This window comes from Gymnodraco acuticeps, unplaced genomic scaffold (genome assembly GCF_902827175.1).
Source record: "Gymnodraco acuticeps unplaced genomic scaffold, fGymAcu1.1, whole genome shotgun sequence".
NCBI classification, from domain to species: domain Eukaryota; kingdom Metazoa; phylum Chordata; class Actinopteri; order Perciformes; family Bathydraconidae; genus Gymnodraco; species Gymnodraco acuticeps.
In genome coordinates this window covers 343,037-367,512 of record NW_022992100.1, presented here as the reverse complement: position 1 = coordinate 367,512, position 24,476 = coordinate 343,037, and the positions used below count along the sequence as shown (strand labels likewise).

The window sequence follows — 24,476 nt, the reverse complement described above, 5'->3', positions numbered from 1 at the left end:
CACTATGTACTTATTTATAAAATAAAAAATAGGTAACCGAATTTTTTTTCCACTAAAATAACAAAAAGAACCCTTTTTATTTGCACACATGATCCAGACATGGATGTATAATCATGTATAATAAGAACGGGTACAAGATGGCGTCTATCAACTTCCGGCGGGTGGGGGTGAGTGAGGGCGAGTACTTCCGGTGTGAATGTTCTTTTGTTTGTATACATCCATGGTTTGAATACAGAGTTTTGACCGTTTGTTTTGACATAGACACCAAGAGCAAGAATGAGCGGATTTGGAAAGGTTAAAGAAAGGCGAGTGGCCTTCCAGCGGGTAAGAAAGTCGGCACTACATTGCTGTGTGCCCCTTTGTACAAATTCGTCCCGTTATAATCGGGAGATAAGTTTTCATTCATTTCCTATTAATGCTGAGGTAAAGGCTCAGTGGCTGATCAAGGTCCGTAGAGACAATTTCAGCCCCACAAAAAATACCCGTGTGTGCAGTAGGCATTTTCTACCAGGAGACTTATTGGTCACAGCTGGAGGACTGAACAGAGTACAGAAAGGAGCTACACCTGTTCTCTTTGCATGGAATAACTACGAGCTACCTACACCAAGACGTAATGTTTGGGAGGATCGGCCGAGGGCAGAGAGTCCCACCCCGGACTTGACAGCTGAGTACGAGGTGGAAACAGTTGCGCCGCTGGATCATAACTACTCTTTAAATCCAGCGACGGCCGTGATGGCCGACGAGAACGAAGCCTTGAAAATGCAGGTTAGGGAGCGCCAACTCCAGCTGGAAGTGTTGCAACTGCGATCTCGTTTCGGGATACAACGCCTGGCAGGGTCGGACGAGGACATTCGTTTCTACACCAGGTTGGTTTATAAATGATAAGGCTATCAGGATGTTGTTATGGTTACTAGTTTGAAAAACACGTTTAATTTGGGGAAGCTAATTTAAGAAACAAAACAATGTCTAACATGAACATTATTACATTCTTAGATTTGCCACATACAAGCATTTCCTTGCCTTTTGGAAAATGGTGGAGCCAGCAGCCAACACCAAGATGGTGCGGATCACCAACGCCAACTCTGCCAGCGGCTGGGATTCCTCTCAACCAACAACAACAACAACGGTATGCAGCATGGATGTATATTAATAATTATGCACGCTGCGCACAGCTATACCACCGTTTAACAAGTGCATCACCACACACCAGGAAAAAGTTTTACAACTGTACCCGGTCTCCCCTATAACAGCATCTACAGTAAGCCTAACACTTATTTGTATTCACAGACACTTCCACCCATAGATGAGCTGCTGCTGTTCCTCATGCACCTGTCAGCGGGCCTACATCTGAGGGATCTAGCAGAACGGTTTGGCATTCACCGCACCACAGTCAGCAGAATTATTTCCACCTGGACACACTTCCTATACCAACTGCTTGGAAGCAAACGTCTGTGGATCCCACGCGAAGTTGTCAGAGCTCACCTTCCACCAGAGTTTTCAGCTTTCCCTGACACACAAGTGGTGCTTGACTGCACTGAAGTATTCTGCCAGACTCCATCATCTCTCCTGCTGCAGAGTGAGGTGTTTTCAACGTACAAGTCACATGCTACATTCAAGGCCATGATCGGCATGGCACCCCATGGTGCCATTACATTTGTGTCGGGCTTGTATGCTGGATCTATGAGTGACCGGGAGATCTTCAAGCTGTCTGGCATCGTGAGCCTGCTCACACCAGACATGGCAATAATGGTCGACAAAGGGTTCCTTGTGGAAAATCTGGTTCAGTGCAAAGTTTACCGGCCTGCCTTTCTGTCAAAAAAAGCCCAAATAAGCAGGGAGGATGTCAGGCAGACTCAATCCATTGCACATCTGAGGGTCCATGTGGAGAGGTGCATCAGAAGGGTAAAAGAGAACAAACTCTTTGACATAGCCATACCACTGTCTGTGTGTGGAAGCATTGAGGAGCTTTTCAATGTAGCTTGCTTCCTGGTCAACTACCAGAACGGACCACTGGTGAAAGCATGGGCAAGCCTGGGCAAGCCTGGGCAGCAATGATTAAAACATGTCTTGCTCCCAAACCAATTGTGTCCTTTACAAAAAGCAGTTATACCATACTATGTTTAGGTACTAATGAATTATATCCTCAAAACAAACGCACACATAAATAACATGGGGAAAATACATAATTTAATAAATCCACAATATGATAACATTTTACAGATTCATTTAATAAACTTTTACAAAACATAGGTTGATGTTATATCGGGGGGAAAAAATACATTTTTAAACATTTCAATTAGTCTCTGCATATTTAAGTAATGCTAGTTTATATAACAGATGTACAATATCCAGAAAGTAGATGCAAAAAATATATTTAATGTGTGCATTTCCAACATTTCCTCTGAAAGAGTGTTATATCAATGCAAGATAAGTTAGTTATCATCCACAACTTTTGTTAATGGATAACTATTGAGTAAGTTGAGTAGTGAGCCATTCGTTTTAGGTGATCATACTCCATATGACATTAAATGTCTGCCAATAAACACCCCTTTCCTCCTCACATTGGTCCTTTTGAGTAAAGGACCTTTTTGACTTATAGAACACACTTGGTTCTGGTTCTAGCAATTGAAAGAACTATATACAGGAAAATATTCATGTTAGATCAGTAATGTATAGTGTGATGTAGTGTAGTGCATATCAGTCCATGTAAAAATAAAAATAAAAATAATCTCCCTTCTCCCTAATGGTTGTAGCCACCTCGCAGTCTCTGTAGATACGTTGTATAAGGATATCCTCCTCTGCAAAAACTACGAAATCGCACCACTCCATCCCTGTGAGTAGGAGCTGGCCTTGCACCTGCCAATAGTAGCTATGAGACTGCTTCAGTTTTAATGTGCCACTTTGCATTTTTAAGTAGCTACAGTCCACATAACTCTTCGCATTTGGGCATTTTATTTCTACAAGTCCAAAAGGTGGGCTCTCAGTTGGGTCAAACACCAGACCGTAAGGAGATGACCCTAACCAGGGGGCATCTGGGTGAATGACAAACCCACACGGCCAGTAATTGGTGTTTTTAATCCGGCAGTATTCCTGGATGGCAACCGGTTCCAGTGCCAGTCCCCTCTTCATTGACGCCGTTTGTGCCACTCCCTTCCGAATCCGTTGTGCCAAGTTTTCAGCCGAACTCTGACCTCGAACATGGCATACTTCTCGGAAACGGGAAGAAGTTATTCTTGGCCTCCTAACACGGTGCCATTCCACACTGTCGCTCTGCTCCCTTGTGGCCACCTCGATTTTCCTTGCCATGAGCAATGTTGTCGCAAGTGACAGTAGATGGAGGTGCTGTTGGTGACTGCACACAAACTCACAGGTGGTAGGCTCCAGCCTATAGCCATCCACAGGTAGAGGTGGTGGTGGAGGGGCATCTGGGTGACGCACTATAACCCGGCTAAGAGGTAGTGGATGCTGGTATGAGATAGGGCTACCTTCCTGAACTTTTCCAAAGGTGGAGTTAACCAGTGGCACGTCCACACTTATAGCCATGGTGGTGATCAGTGGTGCGATGTCTGCTGAGAAGTCCTTGTATGCCTCGCTGACTTTGAGGACATCTGGGTCTGGCAGCTCCCCCCGCACGGCCTTGTAACGTGTACTCCTTTGAACATGTTTATATGATAATTAGGACTTTAAGAACAATTTTACACTCAGACAACAATCACAAAGTTGTAGCAGGATACATACAATTACTTAGGACAATAGATATTACCTTACACCGTCAGCAACTGTAAACTGCTTTGGCTTAGTGGAAATGAACACCATGTCACTCACTCTGCCTGGTTGCACACCCTATTAATTACACAAAAGAATTGTCAAATTAATTGAAATGGTTTTTTCGAAATAAGGTCCCATGGGTCGGAAGTAGATGGGCGGGACTTCGCCTCTCTATACATCCATGAGCAGAGCCAACAGGCAGGAAGACTCGAGCACACAGCTCGCGCTTCAGTATAATATATAAAAAAAGAACACCATGCGTGTCATGATGGCACATAACAGCTCGCGGCCGCAGATTACTCCGGGTCCCATACCCCAAAAATATTTTTATTGCAGATCTCCATGAATCACACAAATGACCTATTTTGGATTCGAAAGGTGACAAGTTTGCATCCCTGAATACCAATAAAGGACTGACTTATCTAAAGCCAGTTGAGTAGCACTTGAAATGTTTGGCTCTATGAAACTGATGTACTTATATGATTCTGTTTTCTTCAAGTTTGTATCTTCTTGGTCGAATGCACTTATTGTAAGTCGCTTTGGATAAAAGCGTCAGCTAAATGTAATGTAATAAAGAAACTACGATATATATATCCATCATGTCGTGGCAGTCTTATTTGTTTCAGTAAGAGTGTGGATGGTTTCGGCAGTCAATATTACTAGGAAAGAGATGGAAAATAAAAGTTTACCGAGTTAATAAGCTGGGTTTGATTGAGCCAAATCTAAGGTTTGGGTTCAGGTTATTTTTCTGTACCCTAACGTAGATTAAATTTGTTTAGAGTTAAAAGACGGTAGCAGTTTTGAAACACATTTTAAAATCTACACAGAAAGAATCTTCCAAAAAGTAACCCATGCTCAATCACATTGAAAAAACATTATGACAATCATAAACAATAACATCTAAGGCATCAAAACAAGCTTACCGTTACATTTTTTGTTGACAATTTGTCAGGTTTTTGAAGTTCCAGACTTTGACTTGAGCTTTGTTCACTTTTGTGTAGCTGTGGGTTATCTGTGATCGCATCTGAGACCGACAGGGAGCAGTTCTCCTCCTGTCTAGGCTCGAGAGTGCCTGATGAGTCCGGTCTGAACTCAATCACCTTTATGTGGAATGGATTAGTGATACAGGGCATGCATATGTCTTCTTCTTCTGTTTCATATTTTACACAATCTGAGCTTATACAGTTATCCACTTCCCCCAGTCCTTGCTGTTGTTCTGATACCTGACCTATGTCATATTCAATTGGCTCTTCTTTAGGTTTTTTGGGCAACGGTTCTAGTATTTCTTGTTCCAGCCTGGATCTCAGCTCACAGGGCTGCTCTCTGACCTGTGTGGCTCCAGAGTATTGGCCAACATCTATTGTGGGGGGAAAGGGGAAACACAATATTTAATACTAATACATATTTTGCTTCAATTTGAGTATAAAACCTATATAGCCACAGTTCCCGCCTCCGGAAGCAGTCTTTATTTTTAAACACCGGAAAAGTTACAAGACAGATGAAAAATGTAGAGCAATAGAGAGGTGAAGTCCCGCCCATCTACTTCCGACCCATGGGACCTTATTTTGGAAAAAGTATGTATTGAAGTCAATGGGGAGAGAAAGATTATCTTTCGATCCCGTTTGAATTGTGCCACAAATTACACATATAACTCATGTGACCTAGTGTCTCCAAATAATTACCAGATATGATTTAAAATCACACATCTCTTTTAATTGGATTTTAGTGCTTCTATAATTTAAGATTTTTTAAATAATTATTTTTATAAAAAATTACATTGATCCAATGACTCAAAATCAATGCAGCATTGTATTCATACACTGGACAAGAAGAACACACTTCTTTATATTTGGTTTTAGTCCACCTTATATTGTTAGAAATAATGTAATGAACATTAAGTATTTTTTTGTTAAATAGTCAAATTAGCTTCCATGTCATGTGTCAGTGACTCCCAAATCTATACCAGATAACAACACTGGCCAAAATAGACACACCTCTTTTATTGGATTTGAGTGTTTCTTTTTAAATTGTATATTTGTATGCAATTTGTTGTAGTCTCTTTTAAATAGCTTCCATGTCATGGACACACAATAACAGTTGGATAACCAGGGGCTATATCAAACTTGCCTTGCAGTAGTGGTATAAGAAGAGTTTGGTTACATTTAGGGTAAAGTGCTTGAGTATAAGTATACAAAAACAACAACTGTGGAGCACTCAGTAACATCAAATTAAGGTATAATAGCTACAGACTGCTGTGGAGGCATCACTTTCATATATATAAAATGTCCCTAAACGAATGTTTAGATTGTTTACGTCACGTGCTATAGTTAACCAGTCTTATCTCATATTCAGGCTCATGCAGACACATTAACTTGACATATCTAGGCAGTTAAAATGTTTGCGGTAACCAAAATTGACAAACCTATTTTCGATAGCTTTATCTCTGGGTTGAGCACCATGTGCAGCACATTCCGCAGGCGCTTGTTTTCCTCGTAGTAAGACTCCACAATAGTTTCTATTTCTCCAAATATCTCCACGGCCGCGGTAGTTAAGCGTTCAGTTAAAAAACTCCGTAAATGCAGCAGTTTGGTGTTAGACATCTTGAGGACTAACGTAATGTTAGATCAAGATATGTTGTATTTAACTTCTCCTCGACGTCGTACAAAGCGCGTTTCACTCAAACACACAGAAACCATCCGGAAAATTCAAGATGACTTCCGTTTAAATGAGCGCCATCCTCAGGACGATAGGCAAGTAGCATCAACAATATCAATCAATAGATAGTAACACACTTCCCCCGTCACTTCCGGGCAAAATGAATTTTGGGGGTAAACAAAGCTGTCTTTTGCTATATCGCTATCTCCATGGATGTATAAGAGGCTATCTCTCTCGCTATCTATCGCTCTTCCCTCTACCGCTCTACTCTCGTAGACCGGAAGTTTACAACCACACAATGAATGAACCGGAAATGGAAATACGTCATCCCGTGCAACTCGTGCAACTAGCCTATAAACTGCCAGTACATGCCAGTTGAAGGTCATCCTGTCCATAGATATATATATCTATGATCCTGTCCCCTATTATACATCCATGGCCCCCCCTCACCGAGTCCTCGCTGTGCTCCTGGAGGCTGCAGTTCCTCCTCCTCTCCTGCAGGGGGCATCATTTTCTCTGCGGCAGGAAACCGGCCGCTGCCTTTAGAAATCCAAGATGTCTGCGCCCTGAAGGATGCTGCTAACAGCGTGAAGTTACAGGACAAGTGACAGGTACGACAACTATGCGGCTTCTGTCTATCTTTAGAGCTCGACACTGGTTTATCTGACTCGTTATTGATGTTTAAAGCTGTGTTTTATGATACCCGGAGTGTGTATGAACTAAGAGACAGGTGTGTGTAGCTGCTTGATGTTCAATGTTACTGCTGGACTCAAAGTGTAGCAGCTTAGCGTTTGGCTTTTGTGTTTTAAAGTTCACACATTGTCGTTTTAGATTGAACACGATCTCATTGATCTGTTTGTCATGAGCTTCTGTTATGCATTTGAAATAAATTGCTATTTCTGAAACCAGGATCTTACTATGAGCAAAAAGGATCTATTATGAGCACAACATATTTGTATCTAAGGTTAAACAGTTTCCCCCCCCTAAACACGTCTTCGTGTTTCTGATGTTGTTTGTAAGTGAGGCTTACTTGGATAAACACATGTCTTTTCATGCATATTTAGCAATATTTAAATCAAAATCGTGTTGCTCAGTGGTGGGGTTGAGTTGCATGTGTTCCCAGGCCACACTCAATGGAATTAGATGAACACAAATACATACTTGAAGAGACTGATAAACTGATAAACATACACCAAGGACCCTTTGCTTACAATGTTTCTGTTTTCATAACATTAAGATGTAATGTTATAAAGAAGTACTTACGATCTTCAATACCAAAAGTGTACTCTAGACTAGAGAAAAAAAAGAGCTTCTCCATATATTATATTTGACTAATGTGTTTGCTTGATGTGGAATTGTCAATACATTTTACTGTTTTACTTTGCTATTTTATTCTGCCTCTTGACGACCTAAGCTTCAAATCGGTGTTGTTCGTTCCTATAATATTACAATTAACACAGAAACCTTCATAACAGACTGCAGGGAAGGGAAAACCCTAAAAAGCATCATAGGGCCCCTTTAAGTTTTGACTAGATTATTTCTTCACTTGAACTACTTCATGCTGGGCCTCAAATATGATGATCTGATAAACGACTCTATGTTCTAACGTTGTTAGATATGTGTTATGGGTCGATTCATAATGATTACTGAAAAATCTCTAATTGGCAGGAAGTACTTTTAGTAACCTGACAGCATAACCAGGTATTTCTAGAGTTAAGAATTAATTTGCCTAAATGCACCAACATTAAACAATGATGCAGGGGTCTTTAACATGTTTAAAGCCAAGGGCCCCTTATATGAAATAGAGACAGAGCAGAGACATCCCATACAGTATTTATAAAATAGAGTTTCCTATTGTGCGGGATGGCCTAAAGTGACTTTCACAAACACACCTTTTTTTATATTGCATACATACCTATACAAAATGAAATCTGTAGTTAATGAGTATGCTGTTGTGGACGGATGCCTATATTCATATATTTACACGCATCTCTTATTCAGAGGGTTAGCTATAGTTTACGTGATTGCACAATGATTTATGTGTAGCAGTTAGCCTATATGATTAATGTGTGAATTGGATGAAGTGAATAAGATTAAGAGAGCAGTATTCGGGCTCTGCCTAAGATCTTGGTGCTTGGGTTGTTTTTGTAACCAACAAAAAACCTGAAAGAGATGAATTATGGATGTCAACAAATAGTAAGAAAAGGAAAGAGAGGATTTGAGTGGCGATAGTACTGCTGTTTTGTGTCCGGTGGTTCGTCCCCTGGGTCATCCAGAACCTAATGTAGCGTCAGGTATCATACACTTAAACCATGAAAGACTCAGAAAGACTTATTAATGACCCGTTTGAACAAGACCGTACTTTTCCACAGAAGATAAGATGATATATTATTAAAGTGTGGTCATCACCTTTTATCCTCTTGGCATCCGTCATCACAGTGTTTGTTCATTTGTTATGAGCCTGAGTACTCCAATGGAAAGTGATCTTGGCTCAGGGATATATTAGTAGTATATTTATACTTTATAAAGAATTGAAGAATAGTAAAAACAAATATATACTGTGTATATATATATATATATATATACTGTGTGTGTGTGTATGTATATATATATATATATATATATATATATATATATATATATATATATATATATATATATATATATATATATATATATATATATATATATGGGCGACTGTGGCTGCGAGGGAGTGCGGTCGTCTTTCAACCAGAAGGTTGGGGGTTCGATCCCAGCCCATGCAGTAAAACATGTCGATGTATCCTTGGGCAAGATACTTAACCCTGAGTTGCTCCCGATGGCATGGCCAACGGTGTGTGAATGTGTATGCATGTTAGGTCCTAGAGTAACATACACTGCTCTGTGTGAATGGGTGAATGACATGTAGTATGTAAAAGCCTTTTGAGGGGTCTTAAAGACTGGATAAAGCGCTATATAAGTACAGTCCATTTACCATATACTGTGTATATATATATATATATATATATATATATACTGTGTATATATATATATATACTGTGTTTAGAGTATATATATATATATATATATACTGTGTATATATATGTGTATATATATATACTGTGTATATATATGTGTATATATATATATACTGTGTATATATATGTGTATATATATATATACTGTGTATATATATATATATATATATATACACAGTATATATATATATATACACAGTATATATATATATATATATATATATATATATATATACACTGTGTATATATATGTGTATATATATATATATACTGTGTATATATATGTGTATATATATATACTGTGTATATATATATATATACTGTGTGTGTATATATATATACTGTGTGTATATATATATATACTGTGTGTGTATATATATATATATACTGTGTGTGTATATATATATATATATATATATATATATACTGTGTATATATATGTGTATATATATATACTGTGTATATATATATATATATATATATATTAAGCAATTTTAAGGTTTCCTGCAGATCCTTAAAACATTTGACAAGGCATTCAATTAATTAATTGCCTTATGTAAATGTAATAATTTTTCAAGACGCCAAGACATGCAAGTAGGATTTACAGAATTAGATTGTTTTCTGACGTTGCATTGTAGAAAGTAGCTTAGATTAATATTACAATTTCAAACAATTGACTCCCACATGCAGATACGTGTGAAATTGGACTTACATGTTTGCATTTATCTGTATGTACCCTCTACTAAATTAGTTGGAAGCCACCTGTTTGCATTGAATACACCTGATTGTAAATGTCTGAGAGTAGATCAGAGTAAAGAGGTGTCCTGCTCTAGGTGTTAAAAGAGCTGAGTCATAACTGCACATCCTTTGCTGCAAAATCATTCTTCAGCTTAGTCCAGGCTCCTTGTAGCTGGAGGCTTCATGTTTATTCAAGGTCCTCTTCATTTTAAAGTCCATCTTCCAGTTCACCAACCATCCACCCACACTGTTATAATCAATTATACACCCCCACTGTTCCTAAGATGAGGTCCAGCTGCAGCAGGATTCTCAGCCGTGTGTGTGTGTGTGTGTGTGTGTGTGTGTGTGTGTGTGTGTGTGTGTGTGTGTGTGTGTGTGTGTGTGTGTGTGTGTGTGTGTGTGTGTGTGTGTGTGTGTGTGTGTGTGTGTGTGTGTGTGTGTGTGTGTGTGTGTGTGTGTGTGTGTGTGTGTGTGTGTGTGTGTGTGTGTGTGTGTGTGTGTGTGTGTGTGTGTGTGTGTGTGTGTGTGTGTGTGTGTGTGTGTGTGTGTGTGTGTGTGTGTGTGTGTGTGTGTGTGTGTGTGTGATCCCGGCTGCAGTCACAGTTAGCTTGCAGTGTGTGCACCTGTCTTCCCATCGCTTGTTGGTGCTGCAGCTGAATGGCACACGTTTATATATGATCATTATAGTTATAAAAAAATACGAGAATAAATGAAAAACAGGTAGGAAATACTATATGACAGTAAAACAAGAATAAAGTTTAAAAAGGTGATTTGTAAAATATCCATTAAGAAAAAGTAAATCTGTTTACAGTTCTGTTTCATATGGGTGTTGAGAGAGGTATCCATAGATCTCTTCATTTTGCTCTCAAAGTGCACCAGATTGATGCTTTTAACTTCAATATTTAAAAATAAATCTTCCCGGGGGAGCTTGCCCCCGGACCCCCCTATGTGAGGTCCACACACCACCTATGCTTACACCTATATGCAGCCGTGAGCTGATTATCGAGCCTTCATTGTGACAGTCGCGGGTACACTGTGTATATGCGTGGGGAATGTTGCAGTAGAAAATTCCACTGTAGCGACCGGTACATTAATGGGAAACCCTAAATGTTTGAGCACCCTCTATGAAACGTCAAGCTACCCCACAGCACCCCCAAAATAAATCTCTGGCGTCGCCACTGAGCCTGACTATTTGTGTTGGGGGGGCCCGACTTTTTTTTTTGTCCAAAGGGGGGGCCTGACAGAAAAAGTTTGAGAACCACTGCTGTAGGGGGTGTGGTCTCAATAGCCATGCAGTAAAAAGTGTGCTATGTGCATGTGATTGAGGAATGGCATGGATATTCAAGTGTACTTGAATGGCATCTGTTTGTTTTAGTCAAGATTATGCTAAAATATACTTTCCCCAACTATATTTAAGTCCCCTATGAAGAGCCAACATTCAATTTAGAAATTCCCATTAATTCCCGTGGAAAGTCTCCATCTTTGAACATTCCCGGAATTTTGCAACCCTAGTTGTGAGCAAAGCTTTTTATTTTCTAGCTCCTTTTTTAAGCATATATAAATCATGTATACAGACTTCCAATGTACCGTGTCCAGGGGCAGATCTACGGGGGGGCAAGGGGGGGCAGCTGCCTCCCCTAGCCTGCCCCCCAGCTGCCCCCCTAACTTTTGTTTCCCTAAAACTGTACTAAAACAAACCTACACTATTTCCACAAGCTTCTCAAGCAACAAAACAAGCATTACATTAGTTCAAATTGAATCATTTTAAATATCATTTTAGGCCCGTTAAAAACGCAGCTACGGCCCTGCATTAAACTGCGGAGCGGCGTTCACACTAGGGGTGGGCGATACCACAAAATCTGGATTCGATCCGATACCAAGTATTTCAGGGCCAGTATCGCCGATATCGATACCGATACTTTTTTTAATGAAAAGCGTCTTATGTACTTTCATATAGGGGAGAGCTGCATGACATGATTTTTGAGCTGAAATCATCATAAATAGACTAAATCTGAATTAATTTTCATGAATAAAGACAGGACAGTTTTTATAGACAAATACGCGTTTTACTTTTGCAAATTTAAAGTGCAAACATGAAAAATAACAATACAAAGTGGCCAAAGTAGCGAACCGTCTTCTTGCACACATCACAGTTCGCTAAGTTTTAATTGCCAGTTGTGAAATTGCTCCACACAACGCTGCTCTTTCTCTCAGCCATCATGCGCGTGTGTGTGTTGCACTCGCGAGTCGCTGGCTGCTGCTGTCCTGCCCTGCTGGCTGCTGTCAGTCAGCTTGATAATCGGCGTTCAGGCAGGGAGCCTCGAGGAGAAGAGGACAGCAGTGGAGAGAGAAGAAAAGAGCATATACTTGTGTTCGTCTGCACATAGTTTTTTGAAGAAATTGACGAGTAGAGGAGACGAGAAAAAAAGTATAACAGTATCGATCCTATTGGCTCTAGTATCGATATTTTGAAACGTAACGTAATATCGGAGGTATCGATATTTTGGGATCGATCCGCCCACCCCTAGTTCACACAGACCGCAGCTCACACCGCTGCAGAGAGGGAGCGAGCTGTCCCAGCACCTATGGATCAGCTTCCCCTGGGAGCATTTCCCTTTCCACTAGTTTTGTTTTTACTAAGGACGAGAGCTTGAAACTAAATATGAATAAAACACTGCCGTTTGAATCGATAGCATTTAACAGACGGGCGCTGTTTGGGGCGTTACGTTACAAAATACTACGCAGACAGCGTTAGCTGGGAGATCGATCACTTTGCTAAACTACGCGGTAGCCTACTATTAAATCCACGTAAACTACACATCACAGCCATGAGGCCAGATCAATGAAACCAGGATACATCCTTTACCGTAAAAACTGGATCCAAACACAGCTGCCTGTGTGCGCTTGATCAATACTTTCTGATGTTATATTTATGATATGCTACATATTAGCTAGGCTACATGGCCCTAACGTGTAAAGTTATACAAGCATTTGTACCAGTGCTTTTCACAAGTAGACTCTTGCAGGCCAGAGTATAGGAGTGATTCAACAACAACAAAAAGACATATGAGAAGTAATCAGGACGAACAGAAAGAGGAAAAGGAAAAGAGAGATGAAGAGACCAGGAGGGTCAGAGCAGGAGGAAGAGGAGGAGATGAAGAGACCAGGAGGGTCAGAGCAGGAGGAAGAGGAGGAGATGAAGACATTAGTGAAGAAGAATAAATATATGTGAGGAATAAAGATGAAGTATCAGAAAGAGAGACAGGGGCAGGGATCAGGAGGCAGATGAAACTCCAGCTGGACCACATGGTATGTTCTTATTCTCCTTACATATTCCATTACAGCAGCACAATCTAGCAGCACTTAGTATTGACAAATATTGATTGAAATGTGTTGCTGCACAGGTCACCTGTAGCTCTCTGAAGAGATGGGTGATGTCATTTGTGTACTTAATTATAATTAAGTACAGTATGCATAATTCTGAGTATTCTCTGAATCGGATGCCTTTTGGGTCTTTATATCTTTGAAAAATGAAACCAAAATGTTTGGTCATAACATCTGGTAGTGGACTACTTACATTTTCCCACCTCAGGCACAAAATATAAATAATTACTAGGAATTTCCTAGAAAAAATTTAACAGGGTTGAAGTTTTTGACAAAAAGTAGGCATGAGACCTTGTTTAGCTAAGATATGGCACCACATGGAGGTCAAGGACATTATAAAATTGTAATATTTTTCAAAACTATTAATTATTTACTATTATTAATTCATACAACATATTGAAATGTTGAGTTTATCAATCTTAATCTGAAAATACAAAAACTGAAATATAGGTAAGAGAAGAAACTGACACTTTTGTGATGTAATTCCCTCAATGCAGATCACACATGGACTGATCCACACATGGACTGATCCACACATGGACTGATCCACACATGGACTGATCCACACATGGACTGATCCATTATTTTAATAGGAGGGTAAATGGTATGGCGTGACGGGGTTGAAACAAACTGAGGGACAATATTGCAATTTCATAGATAATTCAAGTATTTTTTCAGAATTGATTTTTGATCAGTTAAAGTTGACAAGCATATGATTATATTAGCAGCAACATGTTGGGATAATTGGCCATTTTGATTTGTTTAATATTAAATTAATATGAAATAATGCTTAGTGAGGACATGCAAATATGTCTGTCTAAGACAACCAATTTTTAAAAAAACAAAATATATATTTAATTTTACATTGTAATGCAAAACAACCTGTTCCATTAATTCATTGCTTTAAAATACATTTTGTAGTTTCCTTTCATTTAAAATGGTTGAGGTAAGCTTGGGGGACTCAAAGGGCACCCGATTGTTTGTCTGAACACCTTGTTTCTCTTGTGCATTAAGAACACTTGTGTTAGGGCATGAATTAACAATAAATAGGTTATATACAGTATAAAATACCATGTACTGTCCGCCCTCCTATGCCACCCTGGCATGACCTCTTGCCTCCCCTTTGCCCCCCCATGTAAAATGTTCTAGAACCACCACTGACCGTGTCCTTTTGTGAATCTGTAGATCGCAGTAATGGGGGAGCAGCTGATGTAACTTTAGCCTGTTTTCGACATACCAAACCACTCTTTGGTTTTCCTGTGCTTTATGCTAAAAAAAAAAAACGGATAGCTACCGGGCTGTATAGCCACAACAAGTAAAACATGTTGGCTGATGGCACAATATTCCAAACAATCCTGTGAACTGAGTGGTTTTCACTATTTTTTAAATGTTTGTCAGGTACCATATGCTGCTGATGCGTTAGTGTTGTGGTTGTTTGCTTTTTTAAATGTATTCCAATTGCAGGAGGAGGTTTGTTACACAGTCTGTCTCATCCATTTCAACGTGATGTGGGGGGGGTGGGGAGGGGAGGGAGGGAGGGAATGTAATTCAGGGGAGTCTGGGAAGAAAACAGCCTCCCTGGGATGTGATCACAGGGAAGCTGAGATAATGCATTCAGGGAGTTTAGACTGGGAGTCATCACTATTCATGTACAAGGTGCTGGTTTGAGTCCAGGCTGCAGTGATGGGAATGTGTTCAGCAGTCAGCACTAAAGCAGCTGCCCCTTATTAACTGATGTGTTTCTGCACGGCGACTGCTTGACAACTGAGAGATAAGTGAAGTGCTTATAATGCACTGCGGAGCCCATTGTATATACAGAGCAAACATGACAGCCATATGATTGGCTCACACTTGGTGCTACTTTATAACAGAGGTGTGGTCAGGGCTCTGCGCAGAGATTTTTTTTGTGATTTAAAAAAAAAAAGAATACTTCCCCTCAAAAAGGAACATTTGATTTTTCTATTACACTTCAAATAGTCTGAGGCTGTTGATGGCCTGCTACTCATTGTGTAAGTGCAGTCACTGTAACATTCAACGTGAGCCTGAGTAAAAACTCCTTCAATGTAAACTGTTTTCATAATAGATACAGTTTCACACAAAATAATGTGATGCTCAATATTTTTTACAGCTCTCGTTTCAAATGATCATAAAACCCGTCAGAATGAGACTGAAACGACGCATTGTGTAATGATGTATTGGACCATAAAACATGCTGAACAGTCAAAAAGTTCACCCTCCAGATTTCATTAATATTTTAGCACAAATTAAAAGTCTATCTCCACAGTGATAATATCAGCTAAATTAAAAAATATTAATCAAAATAGATAATTGCTCCCTGCAAATGTGATGTGAAGCATTTCCTGCCTCTTACAGCTCACTATGCCATTTCAAACTAATTCAATCTGGTGTTAGAATAGACGATTTGATTTCAAATGAGTTTATTCCTGAGTGGAAATCACAGGTTTTTTATTTCTGAAATCTTGTTGGCGCGGAGAGACGAGACCTGCAGGTTCAGCTCTCGGTTAAATCAGGCCATGAGTTACCCGCTCTCAGTCTTGTGGGATCATTCAGACTCGTCTTGAGTTCTTCGTTTTATTTGACCGGCCTTTAGCACTTGGCATTCAGCAATCAATAGCTCCAGGGCCTGCGTTAGGTGAGCTGAATACTGATGCAGCGGAGCAGCATTGGCATATGACTGGCTCTCTATAACTTTATACCTGATCTCTTAATCTTATCCAGAGCGTCCCGTATGGCGCAGCGAACGATCGCCGCCCAGTGAATTTGTTCTGTTTGGTCACTGCATTAGTCTCATCGATTACCGTTAATCTGCCGCTCTTTATTCACAACGTGCTGCCATCTAAACAAATGCTGCAGCTCAGAGTTCCCCTGCTGCCGCTGAAGGTCTTTCCTGCGTGTTTGTTTTGCCGTTAACAGAGATTTTTTCAACTTATGTATTCAAGGACGCCCGTCGTTAAATGTTGCACTAATGGGGTTCAAACTTTCCTGCACAGATGAGCAGAAACATGACATTGCTTTGATAATTTCAAATATGCCAGTTCTCTTTTTCTATTAGTACCCGGCGTCTTCAGCTTGTCTTCAGGGCTTTTCTTCCCGTTTGTTTTGCATCTTCTTTGGTGGCAGCTTCCTGTGGTGGGACATAAGCCACTTTAGCAGTCACTCGTGTGAGCGCTTAATTATTGTGAGTTGATCTCTAATTGAAAATGTCCATGTGCATCAAATGTAAAAGTGAATGCTGCCACTAGATGGACTGCCACGCTCAGAGATGATTGTAACTGATTGTCAGAGTTTTAGTGTGGAAGATCACATTGAAAGCTGTCCCTCTGCCTGTCATTTCTAAGAATACTAATGGTGGTTTCTGTTTGGAAATCCGACAGGTTATTATCTCTTTAAAGAGATGGACCCAAGAGAGAATAGGTTATGTCTTATCACAGATTACACCCTGAGGACCAGACATATGTATCAAGTAATGGATCACACGTTTTAAATGCATAATATCAGCTTAAATCACAGGGCTGGATCAGCCGGCTGTGAACACCATGTTATCGCAACACATGGGGAACAGTAAAGTAGATCATAACAAATGGAAGGGAGGGATGTGAAAGCAAAAAAATAGTGGTTGGTAATAAAATCCTGTACCACAGAGCTCCATGGTGGCGTAGTTTTTGGGACAGATGTTCAACCTGTATTTTATAACCACTCCTTCTCATGTCCCCTCCCTACTGTCCGTCTTTGACTCAAAGCAAGGCCTCGTACAGCCACAAATAAACAGTAGGACTAAATCCCCGATGTCTGACAATACATTGTCAAAGTCAACTTTATTGTCAATCTTGCAGTTTGTGTGTACAGACAGAGATCGAAATACCGTTTCCCACAATCCCGAATATAAAAACAAATGTAAATAAAAATAGGCGTGCAAATATGTGTGTGTATATATATATACACAGAATCAAAGACACATTTTTACATGAACTAGTGGACAAATCAATTAGGCCATCAACAAAAAAATATTTTTATAATCAATGTATCGATTTAAACGAACTTTGTTTGTGATTTCCTCCTTTTTTCTGTTTTTATCACAACAACTAAACTAATAATATCTTTGGGTTTTGAACTGATAAAACAAGACTCAATTTGAAAGGCATCTTATTTGACTTTTTTGAGGGAGATTTTTTTATATTTTCTGAATTCTTTTAGATCCAATGATTCCTCAATGAATCAACCCTTCTCATGGTATGTATTGTCATATTGCTCTTCCCTATCAACATGTGTGATAAGAGTTTGCAGCCATGCTAGCTGCCAGGCTCCATGCGTCCGAGTTTCCCATGGGCAATAGTTTTACTTTCTTTACATATTTATTCTTAAACCAAATTATGAAAAGTACCAGATGTTGGTGTTAAACTAGGGCTGCACGATTTGGGGAAATAATCTAATTGTGATTTTTCTGACAGATATTGCGATTCGATTTGCGATATTTGTTTTTAAGCGACCCAACGGAAGTTTATTGTAAAATGCGGCCATATCTCCGGCTAGGAAGGTCGTATCAACGTACTCCGGTCTCTAGCAGCCCGAGCTACGAGTGGAAAGAACTAAACTTACATTAAACTTCAGTTTAAGATCCACCCTGTAATAGAAACATGTGATGGAGCATTACTAACCTGACTCAGACGGTTTGTTTCACAATAATCGCATCATTTCAAATCGCGATTAATCGCTCAGCCCGATGTCAAACCTTGGCAAACACAAGTCAGCATTACTATCTGTGGTCTGGTGGGCACGCCCTCCCCCGACCCTACAAACATAGTTTAGGATGGACGTGGGGGAAAGCTGCAGGGAAACATAAAGGTGCTCTGATGGTTATACATGTGGAGGGAAGCACAGTTTCATGTTTTTTTTATACCCTCAAATAAATCTTTGTCAGAGATTTAATCTGAAAAGATAACAATCTTTGATTCTTTAGTCCATGCGGCAGCACCGGCTCTGTGTTATCAGAACATATTTGACTTCATTTTCTCCACTGATTCTCTTTTCAATTCAGCCGAGATATGAAGAGGAGAAAACAGATGAAGTGTAACAAAGATTATTGAGCCACATGTTTCAGGTAGAAAGCCGGATCCCACGGAGAACTCTATTAGTATTCAGCTTTTATCTCATCACACAACACAAAGAGAAGAAGAAGACTTGATCTCCTCACGGCAGATGCACTGCCGGTATCATTTATATGGACGGCATTCTCCTACGATAACTAAAAGAGATCATTTCCTTTATTCGACCAGAATTGTATTGAAACTCTTTAACCTTGAGCTGTAAATAAAGAACAGATTTAGAGGATGCTGGCTTCTGTTTTATCTGTTCCTTAATGAAGATGAAAGATACTCTAATAGCCTAAACAAAGAACAGCGGTGTGCTTTACCTCTGCAATTAAACACACTTTTTTAATAGTAAACTGATTAATTTCTTTAATCAAAGACCGCTTTATCCTTGAAGTGCAGTCAGTTTTAATTATTCTGAAACGCACCACCGGAGCTGCTGTTTACAGCTGCGTGGAAATCTGAACACACTTTATAATGAATAGATGATAAAAGATGGAATGAGTTTTTACACGGAGAGTCTAATTTCAGATTATCTTCCCACAACAGTTTATGTAGACCTGCACTTTATAATGACACTATTCTTCACCAGCTCCCCCCCCCGTGTGCTCGGTTTTATTGACATGTTTCCCTCTCAGAGATGTTGTGTTTCCATCCCAGGTCGTGTGTCTGACAGGCGGCGGGGGGGAATGATTCCTTGACAGACAGCCGAGAAACTGCTAGGATTTTGAGTCTGGATTTAGGGGTTGATTTATCAACCAAAACTACATGAGTTGAAAACCATAGACTTGATGCCAAATCCTAATGGAATAATGGCAAGGACAAGAAAAACATTTAACTTAGAATGTCACTATAGGGATAGCAGCGTTTGGAGAATGAGCCAACGGGTTTCTTTGCTCTACTATCGCTCTCCTCAGCTTCCTCATTAGATGATCATTTAAACGCTGGCTTCGTGGCATGTCATTTATCAAGCATGTTAACAAAGTGCTTTTACGCTGCGACTCCACAACAAATTGCTCTTTCTGCGTACTCCGTGTTATCGACAACACTGTTGCCAGTAATTGCTGTATGAATGTAATATTCTGCCTAAAGAGCAGCTCAGAATTGTGTCTCTTCTTTGCAAATGACTGCGGCGTTGATTTGATTATGCACAGGAAAATGCGACCCCCGCTCTGATTGAGGCTTATTGTACTGCCTTGAACTATGTGTGCTGCCGCTGCACAGTTAACGCCTCCATGCCTTGAATCTAATGTCAATTCAGCTGTGGGAAAGGTGCGCTCTGTGCAGTTGTGGTGCCTTATGTAGGTCAATTCTTCTTCTGCATTCACCGCTTGGTCTTGTGATGAGTGATCTCATTTGGCAAGGGAACTGTGGTTTTATTATTCATACTCCAACAGAGATTGGAGTTGCGGTGCATTAAAGTATGACGTTGTCATTTCCCCCGCTCGCAGAACTGTTATTCCCTTTGCCCCAAATAGAAATTAAACTCTACATTTGATGCTAGCTCTAATTGTTTTATTCTCGCATTCACAAAACTCCAGTTAAGCCTCATCTCTCTGGACGTACAGTACGCCGTTTCATTGATTGATTTTCTTTGCAGCCCCCTCAAACTGCTGTTTAAGTCATTTCTCTGCAGCTTGCCATTTTAGCATTCGGGAGTCTTTTCTGTCACAGAAGTGGCTTTTCTCCCTTCAGATTGAATGCATATTGGTCTCTGCATTTTCTAATTAGCTTCAAAATGGATCTGAACTGCTACACAGATTTTCTGCAATGAAGTACCTTAACACAATAGGTGAGTAGCGTGAAATTGACCTCTGAAATGCAGAAGTTTAAGACGCTTGCATTGCACTGAAGACAGCTATTGAGTGAATTCAAACTAAATGGATTCTATTTGGGACTCTTTCCGCAGAATGGGTAATGCTCTAATGCCCTAAATATCGCCTCATGGAGGTTGCACTTTAACGGCTGCTGGATAATCAGCAGCCAAGATAGACTCTCAACTTTTCTTCGGAGCAGTTTCTCCCCATTTGTTGCTCCAAAGCAGCGTGTGTTCCCATATATCTTTTGGGTTGTGTCTCCTCTGTTGATCTAATTGGATACCCTCTGTTGGCTACAATGAATCATGGCTGCTCTTCTCTCCTCTCCTCCAGTACTTATTGTTATTGAATGCCGGGATCCCCTGCATCACAAGGCTCAACCTTAAAACTTGTATTTGTCCCTTGGCTCTAAGCATTGATCTTTTTTCCTTCTTTTTTTTAAATCGCCTTGTCCGTATCACTTTTATTCCAGCAGAAGATTATGGGCTAGCTTTTATGTGTCCCTAGAGAGAAGCCAGGAGTTGTGGCCAGGCTCCCCTCTGCACTAATTGACTCCTAATTTGGCAAATGCATTTTAAGGTGGAATGAAATAGCTGACCCCTCTTAGTGTTCATGCATGGGCATGCCACTTGCACCCCCCCTCCCGGTTTTACTATTGTTACTTATCTCTCCTCTGCCCTCTACTCTTGACCTCTACTGATGCAGAGGAGGCTCTGCTGCAGCACGGGGACTTCAGTGGTGACATATTTGGAACTGAGGTGATGGGATGGAGGCTTTTTGGCATGCACCCCATGACTTTTGGGAAAGAAGTTTAAATCCTGCCAGTTCTCAGGCTCTTCAGCACTCGGCTGCTGATCCACACTGCAAACACCTCCAGGAAAGGGGCTCTCGCTGAGCCGATCGAAGGCAACGATTTTTGTAATTACTCGCCTGCTGCTGAATGGAAAGGCACGAGTTTTGCCTGCGGGTATCAGTATCGACTTGAGTGTATGATGTTTTAATGAGCCTGGCGTGTAAATGATTTGTTTCGGTTGTGTTATTCATGAAAGCTAATTTGATGTTTTTCTCCTGTGTTCTCAGTGGATGGATTCTCAGTTGACTTGGAGGCAGATTTAAGGATTTTGAGACAGCAGGATGTCAAAGATCTCTAAGGCAGCTAAGGCTGTGAAGAAAGTGGATGCAGGCAGTTTAATCCGGGCTATCGTGAGGTCAGGACAAGCGGCCCCTGGACCCCCACTCGGCCCCGTCCTCGGACAGGTAAAATCACTTCCCGTTCTATCTGTTCGCTCCCAGTCATTCATTAAATTGCAGTAGCAGGGCTTCATTTTGTCAGCTGACTTTCCGTAAACAGGTCTCATTAACCGTCACACAACCTGATCCTATTTTCACTTTGCCCATCACATAGTTCCCTCTCTCTCCTCTCTCTGTCAACTCATTGTAAAACCTCAGCACCACATCCATCTCCCCTCATACCACTATTCATATTCCCATTCTTATTCTGCTCGCACAGCTCCATGGTGCAGGTGGGGGCCGCTCTCTGCTTCAGGCTGCAACTATTTTCTCACAGTTTCCAGGCCAAAGACACTAACGCCTCCATCCACAGCAGCTGTCCGTTTACATTAGCCTCACGCTTTACAAGCCAGTCGATGAAACGGCACTAAACCTGTGAAGGTTTTGTCTTAAATTCTTGTATACTTCTGCCGCACTTGCTCCGGAGAGACAGCTGAGGTTTTCTTGTGTTTTATTGCTCAGGGATGCACCACTACCAATGTGCCCATTCCTACTATATATATACAGTATATGTATACGCAGACCTCAAGCGTTGAGCAATGGAGAAAGACGGGTTGTTTCAAAATAACTAAGTCTATCCTTCCTTTTGTTGCTTAACTATGAAAATGCTGATGCTGTGTTGATTAACCTCATCTGTATTTCTATCTGTTTTAAAGCTGTGCTGTAAAACTTTTATATTATTTTACACCATAAACACACAACCTGCTCCCGCTGTTATGGTGGTTCAGCTGTTTAACTTTGATAGTCCTTCGTGAGACTGACTGAAAGCAAGCATCTGTCTCGTTCTGTACATACAAATGATCCAGTGAGGCTCTTTAATGGACAGTGCTCATCAGCCTTGACTGCTGTTGCACGCTTTGAGACCAGATCAATTCTCACAGTTCATCCATCTCCGTGACTTAACGACGACGCTCGGAGAATGGGATGGAAAAATGAACAAATCTGGCAGGAAAGAGCTACACACTATTAACAATGTCAGGAAAAAGCAAATGTTGGATGTCAGAAAGGAGTTGGATGATGTGAAAACATCATATTTTTCTTTTTCGATGTTACAGTGTGGGTACTTTATGTTTTCTTTGTTCAAAATGACGTACGCTGCCGTCACCAGCTCAACTATTACATAAAGTAAATTAATTGCTACCAGACTGGGAGTTATTTAGTTCTCCGAAATACTGCAGTTATAATTAGTCTTAAACCCATTTCTGTTTGAATGTTCTCTGTATTGATCCACACATACGATTTGATATTATTCGTATTATATTCACATATTTAGGCTTCAATTAACCTTTTCTTTAATGATTAATTTGCTGATTACTTTTTGGATTATTCTTTTGCTCTAGATAACTATAACTCAACTCTGAACCTACCCTCAGCTCTACAAAGCATTTCATTGTCTTTAAACTAATACTTTAGATTTCTCTGCCCACAACTTTTGGATGTATAACTGGATACAGCGTTGGAGGCGGTGCCCCATCACTCCTCATAGAGTTGCTCCGGGGTCATCCCGCCTCCGATCCACAGGGTCTCAGCTCACTAAGATGAACGGAGAGGGAAAATAACCCTGGATTCGGGCTTTAGTGCATTTTACAACTTTAAGGCCCTAATGATTTAAATAAGGGCTTTAAAACTAAACTGTAACTAATGTCCTGCAGGTCACCCTTGAAAAAGAGATCTTTTGATCTCAAGGGGCTTTCACCTGGTTAAATAAAGGCTACAAACAAAAGTGTTCGCGCTGGGTAGTTTATTTAGCTCAAAAATGATTGTAGGCTGATTTACAGACATCCCTTTCCCAATCTTAGGCCGTTTCTCAATGTCGAGTATACCTGCTGCAGAGCCACTATTTCAAGAATACTACGTCATCGAGTGGCGCCGAATGCTGTGCATTTAACATGCATTTACACAGTCCTTCGGTGCCACTCGATGACGTAGTATACTTGAAATAGTGGCTCTGCAGCAGGTTTACTCGACATTGAGAAACGGCCTTAGTCAATGGGAGGAAGTATTTCTGGGCTCAAATGACGTCAGACTAGAATATGACCGTAGTACCTCGGTTTGGCCTTTTACGACAAACTTGCTTCAGCAGCCGGCGCTCTACCTGGGGGCTTTTTTTTTTTTTTTACCCGCTGTACACTACCTTCTCGGGAACATGGGACAATAACGTTAGGGACACTATGCTTAACATAGTGGAGCATTATACTTGTATCTTATTATATTAATTATACTATTATTATCGTAATGTCCACAGTAATGACTCTTACATGTCTAATATGTGTAATTGTAAAGCGCTTTGAGCACCTGTAAAAGCGCTCTAATAAAAAATGTAATGCATTATTATTATTATATAAGGGTCCATTTTAGAGGCGGCAGTGGCTCAGTCTGTAGGGACTTGGTCTTGGAACCGAAGGGTCGCTGGTTCACGTCTCGATCGGACCACAACACATAATATGGAGTGAGCTGGTAGCTGGAGAGGTGCCAGTTCACCTCCAAGGCCACTGCCGAGGTGCCCTTGAGCAAGACACCTAACCTCGAAACTGCTCCCTTGGCGCCGGGTACCTGGCAGCCTCTCTGCTCTGCCACCTCTCCTATCTGCATGTGGTTGTGTGTGTGTATGTATATCCTCTGTGTTTCTGCATGTATATCCTCCCCTGTGTGTAATGTGTGTAAACACAACAGAGTGGGGAAATGTTTTCCCTGTAAGG

The 24,476-nt window shown here is 40.6% G+C and overlaps 3 protein-coding genes across 3 annotated transcripts in view; 2 read left to right on the top strand and 1 right to left on the bottom strand.

Moving 5' to 3' along the window:
• Positions 1 to 225: 225 nt before the first annotated feature.
• On the top strand, positions 226 to 2,257 carry LOC117537579. Its single transcript, XM_034202829.1, has 3 exons — positions 226 to 866; positions 994 to 1,126; positions 1,288 to 2,257. The coding sequence occupies exons 1-3, from the start codon at positions 277 to 279 to the stop codon at positions 2,053 to 2,055; spliced, it is 1,491 nt and encodes a 496-aa protein (XP_034058720.1). The 5' UTR covers positions 226 to 276; the 3' UTR covers positions 2,056 to 2,257.
• Positions 2,258 to 2,627: 370 nt separating this feature from the next.
• LOC117537578 lies at positions 2,628 to 6,732 on the bottom strand. Its single transcript, XM_034202828.1, has 4 exons — positions 6,191 to 6,732; positions 4,692 to 5,125; positions 3,764 to 3,843; positions 2,628 to 3,652 (listed from the first exon to the last, which is right to left on the bottom strand). Exons 1-4 carry the CDS (start codon positions 6,366 to 6,368, stop codon positions 2,698 to 2,700), a joined length of 1,647 nt encoding a protein of 548 aa, XP_034058719.1. The 5' UTR covers positions 6,369 to 6,732; the 3' UTR covers positions 2,628 to 2,697.
• Positions 6,733 to 6,901: 169 nt separating this feature from the next.
• mrpl11 (mitochondrial ribosomal protein L11) overlaps positions 6,902 to 24,476 on the top strand; it is a 44,054-nt gene continuing 26,479 nt past the window's right edge. The window contains exons 1-2 of the mRNA XM_034202932.1: positions 6,902 to 7,034; positions 21,568 to 21,744. Of these exons, the coding sequence (XP_034058823.1) occupies positions 21,622 to 21,744 (123 nt within the window). The 5' untranslated portion in view covers positions 6,902 to 7,034; positions 21,568 to 21,621. The remainder of the gene's footprint in view (positions 7,035 to 21,567; positions 21,745 to 24,476) is intronic.

What these genes read in the sequence shown, in the direction of transcription:
- LOC117537579 (XM_034202829.1), top strand. Translation starts at nt 277, where the DNA reads ATGAGCGGATTTGGAAAGGTTAAAGAAAGGCGAGTGGCCTTCCAGCGG. An exon ending in GACATTCGTTTCTACACCAG is followed by an intron (nt 867 to 993) that starts GTTGGTTTATAA and finishes TTACATTCTTAG; the next exon opens with ATTTGCCACATACAAGCATT. An exon ending in AACCAACAACAACAACAACG is followed by an intron (nt 1,127 to 1,287) that starts GTATGCAGCATG and finishes TTGTATTCACAG; the next exon opens with ACACTTCCACCCATAGATGA.
- LOC117537578 (XM_034202828.1), bottom strand. Translation starts at nt 6,368, where the DNA reads ATGTCTAACACCAAACTGCTGCATTTACGGAGTTTTTTAACTGAACGC. An exon ending in TGTCAACAAAAAATGTAACG is followed by an intron (nt 3,844 to 4,691) that starts GTAAGCTTGTTT and finishes TGTAATTAATAG; the next exon opens with GGTGTGCAACCAGGCAGAGT. An exon ending in ACAGTTGCTGACGGTGTAAG is followed by an intron (nt 3,653 to 3,763) that starts GTAATATCTATT and finishes ACATGTTCAAAG; the next exon opens with GAGTACACGTTACAAGGCCG.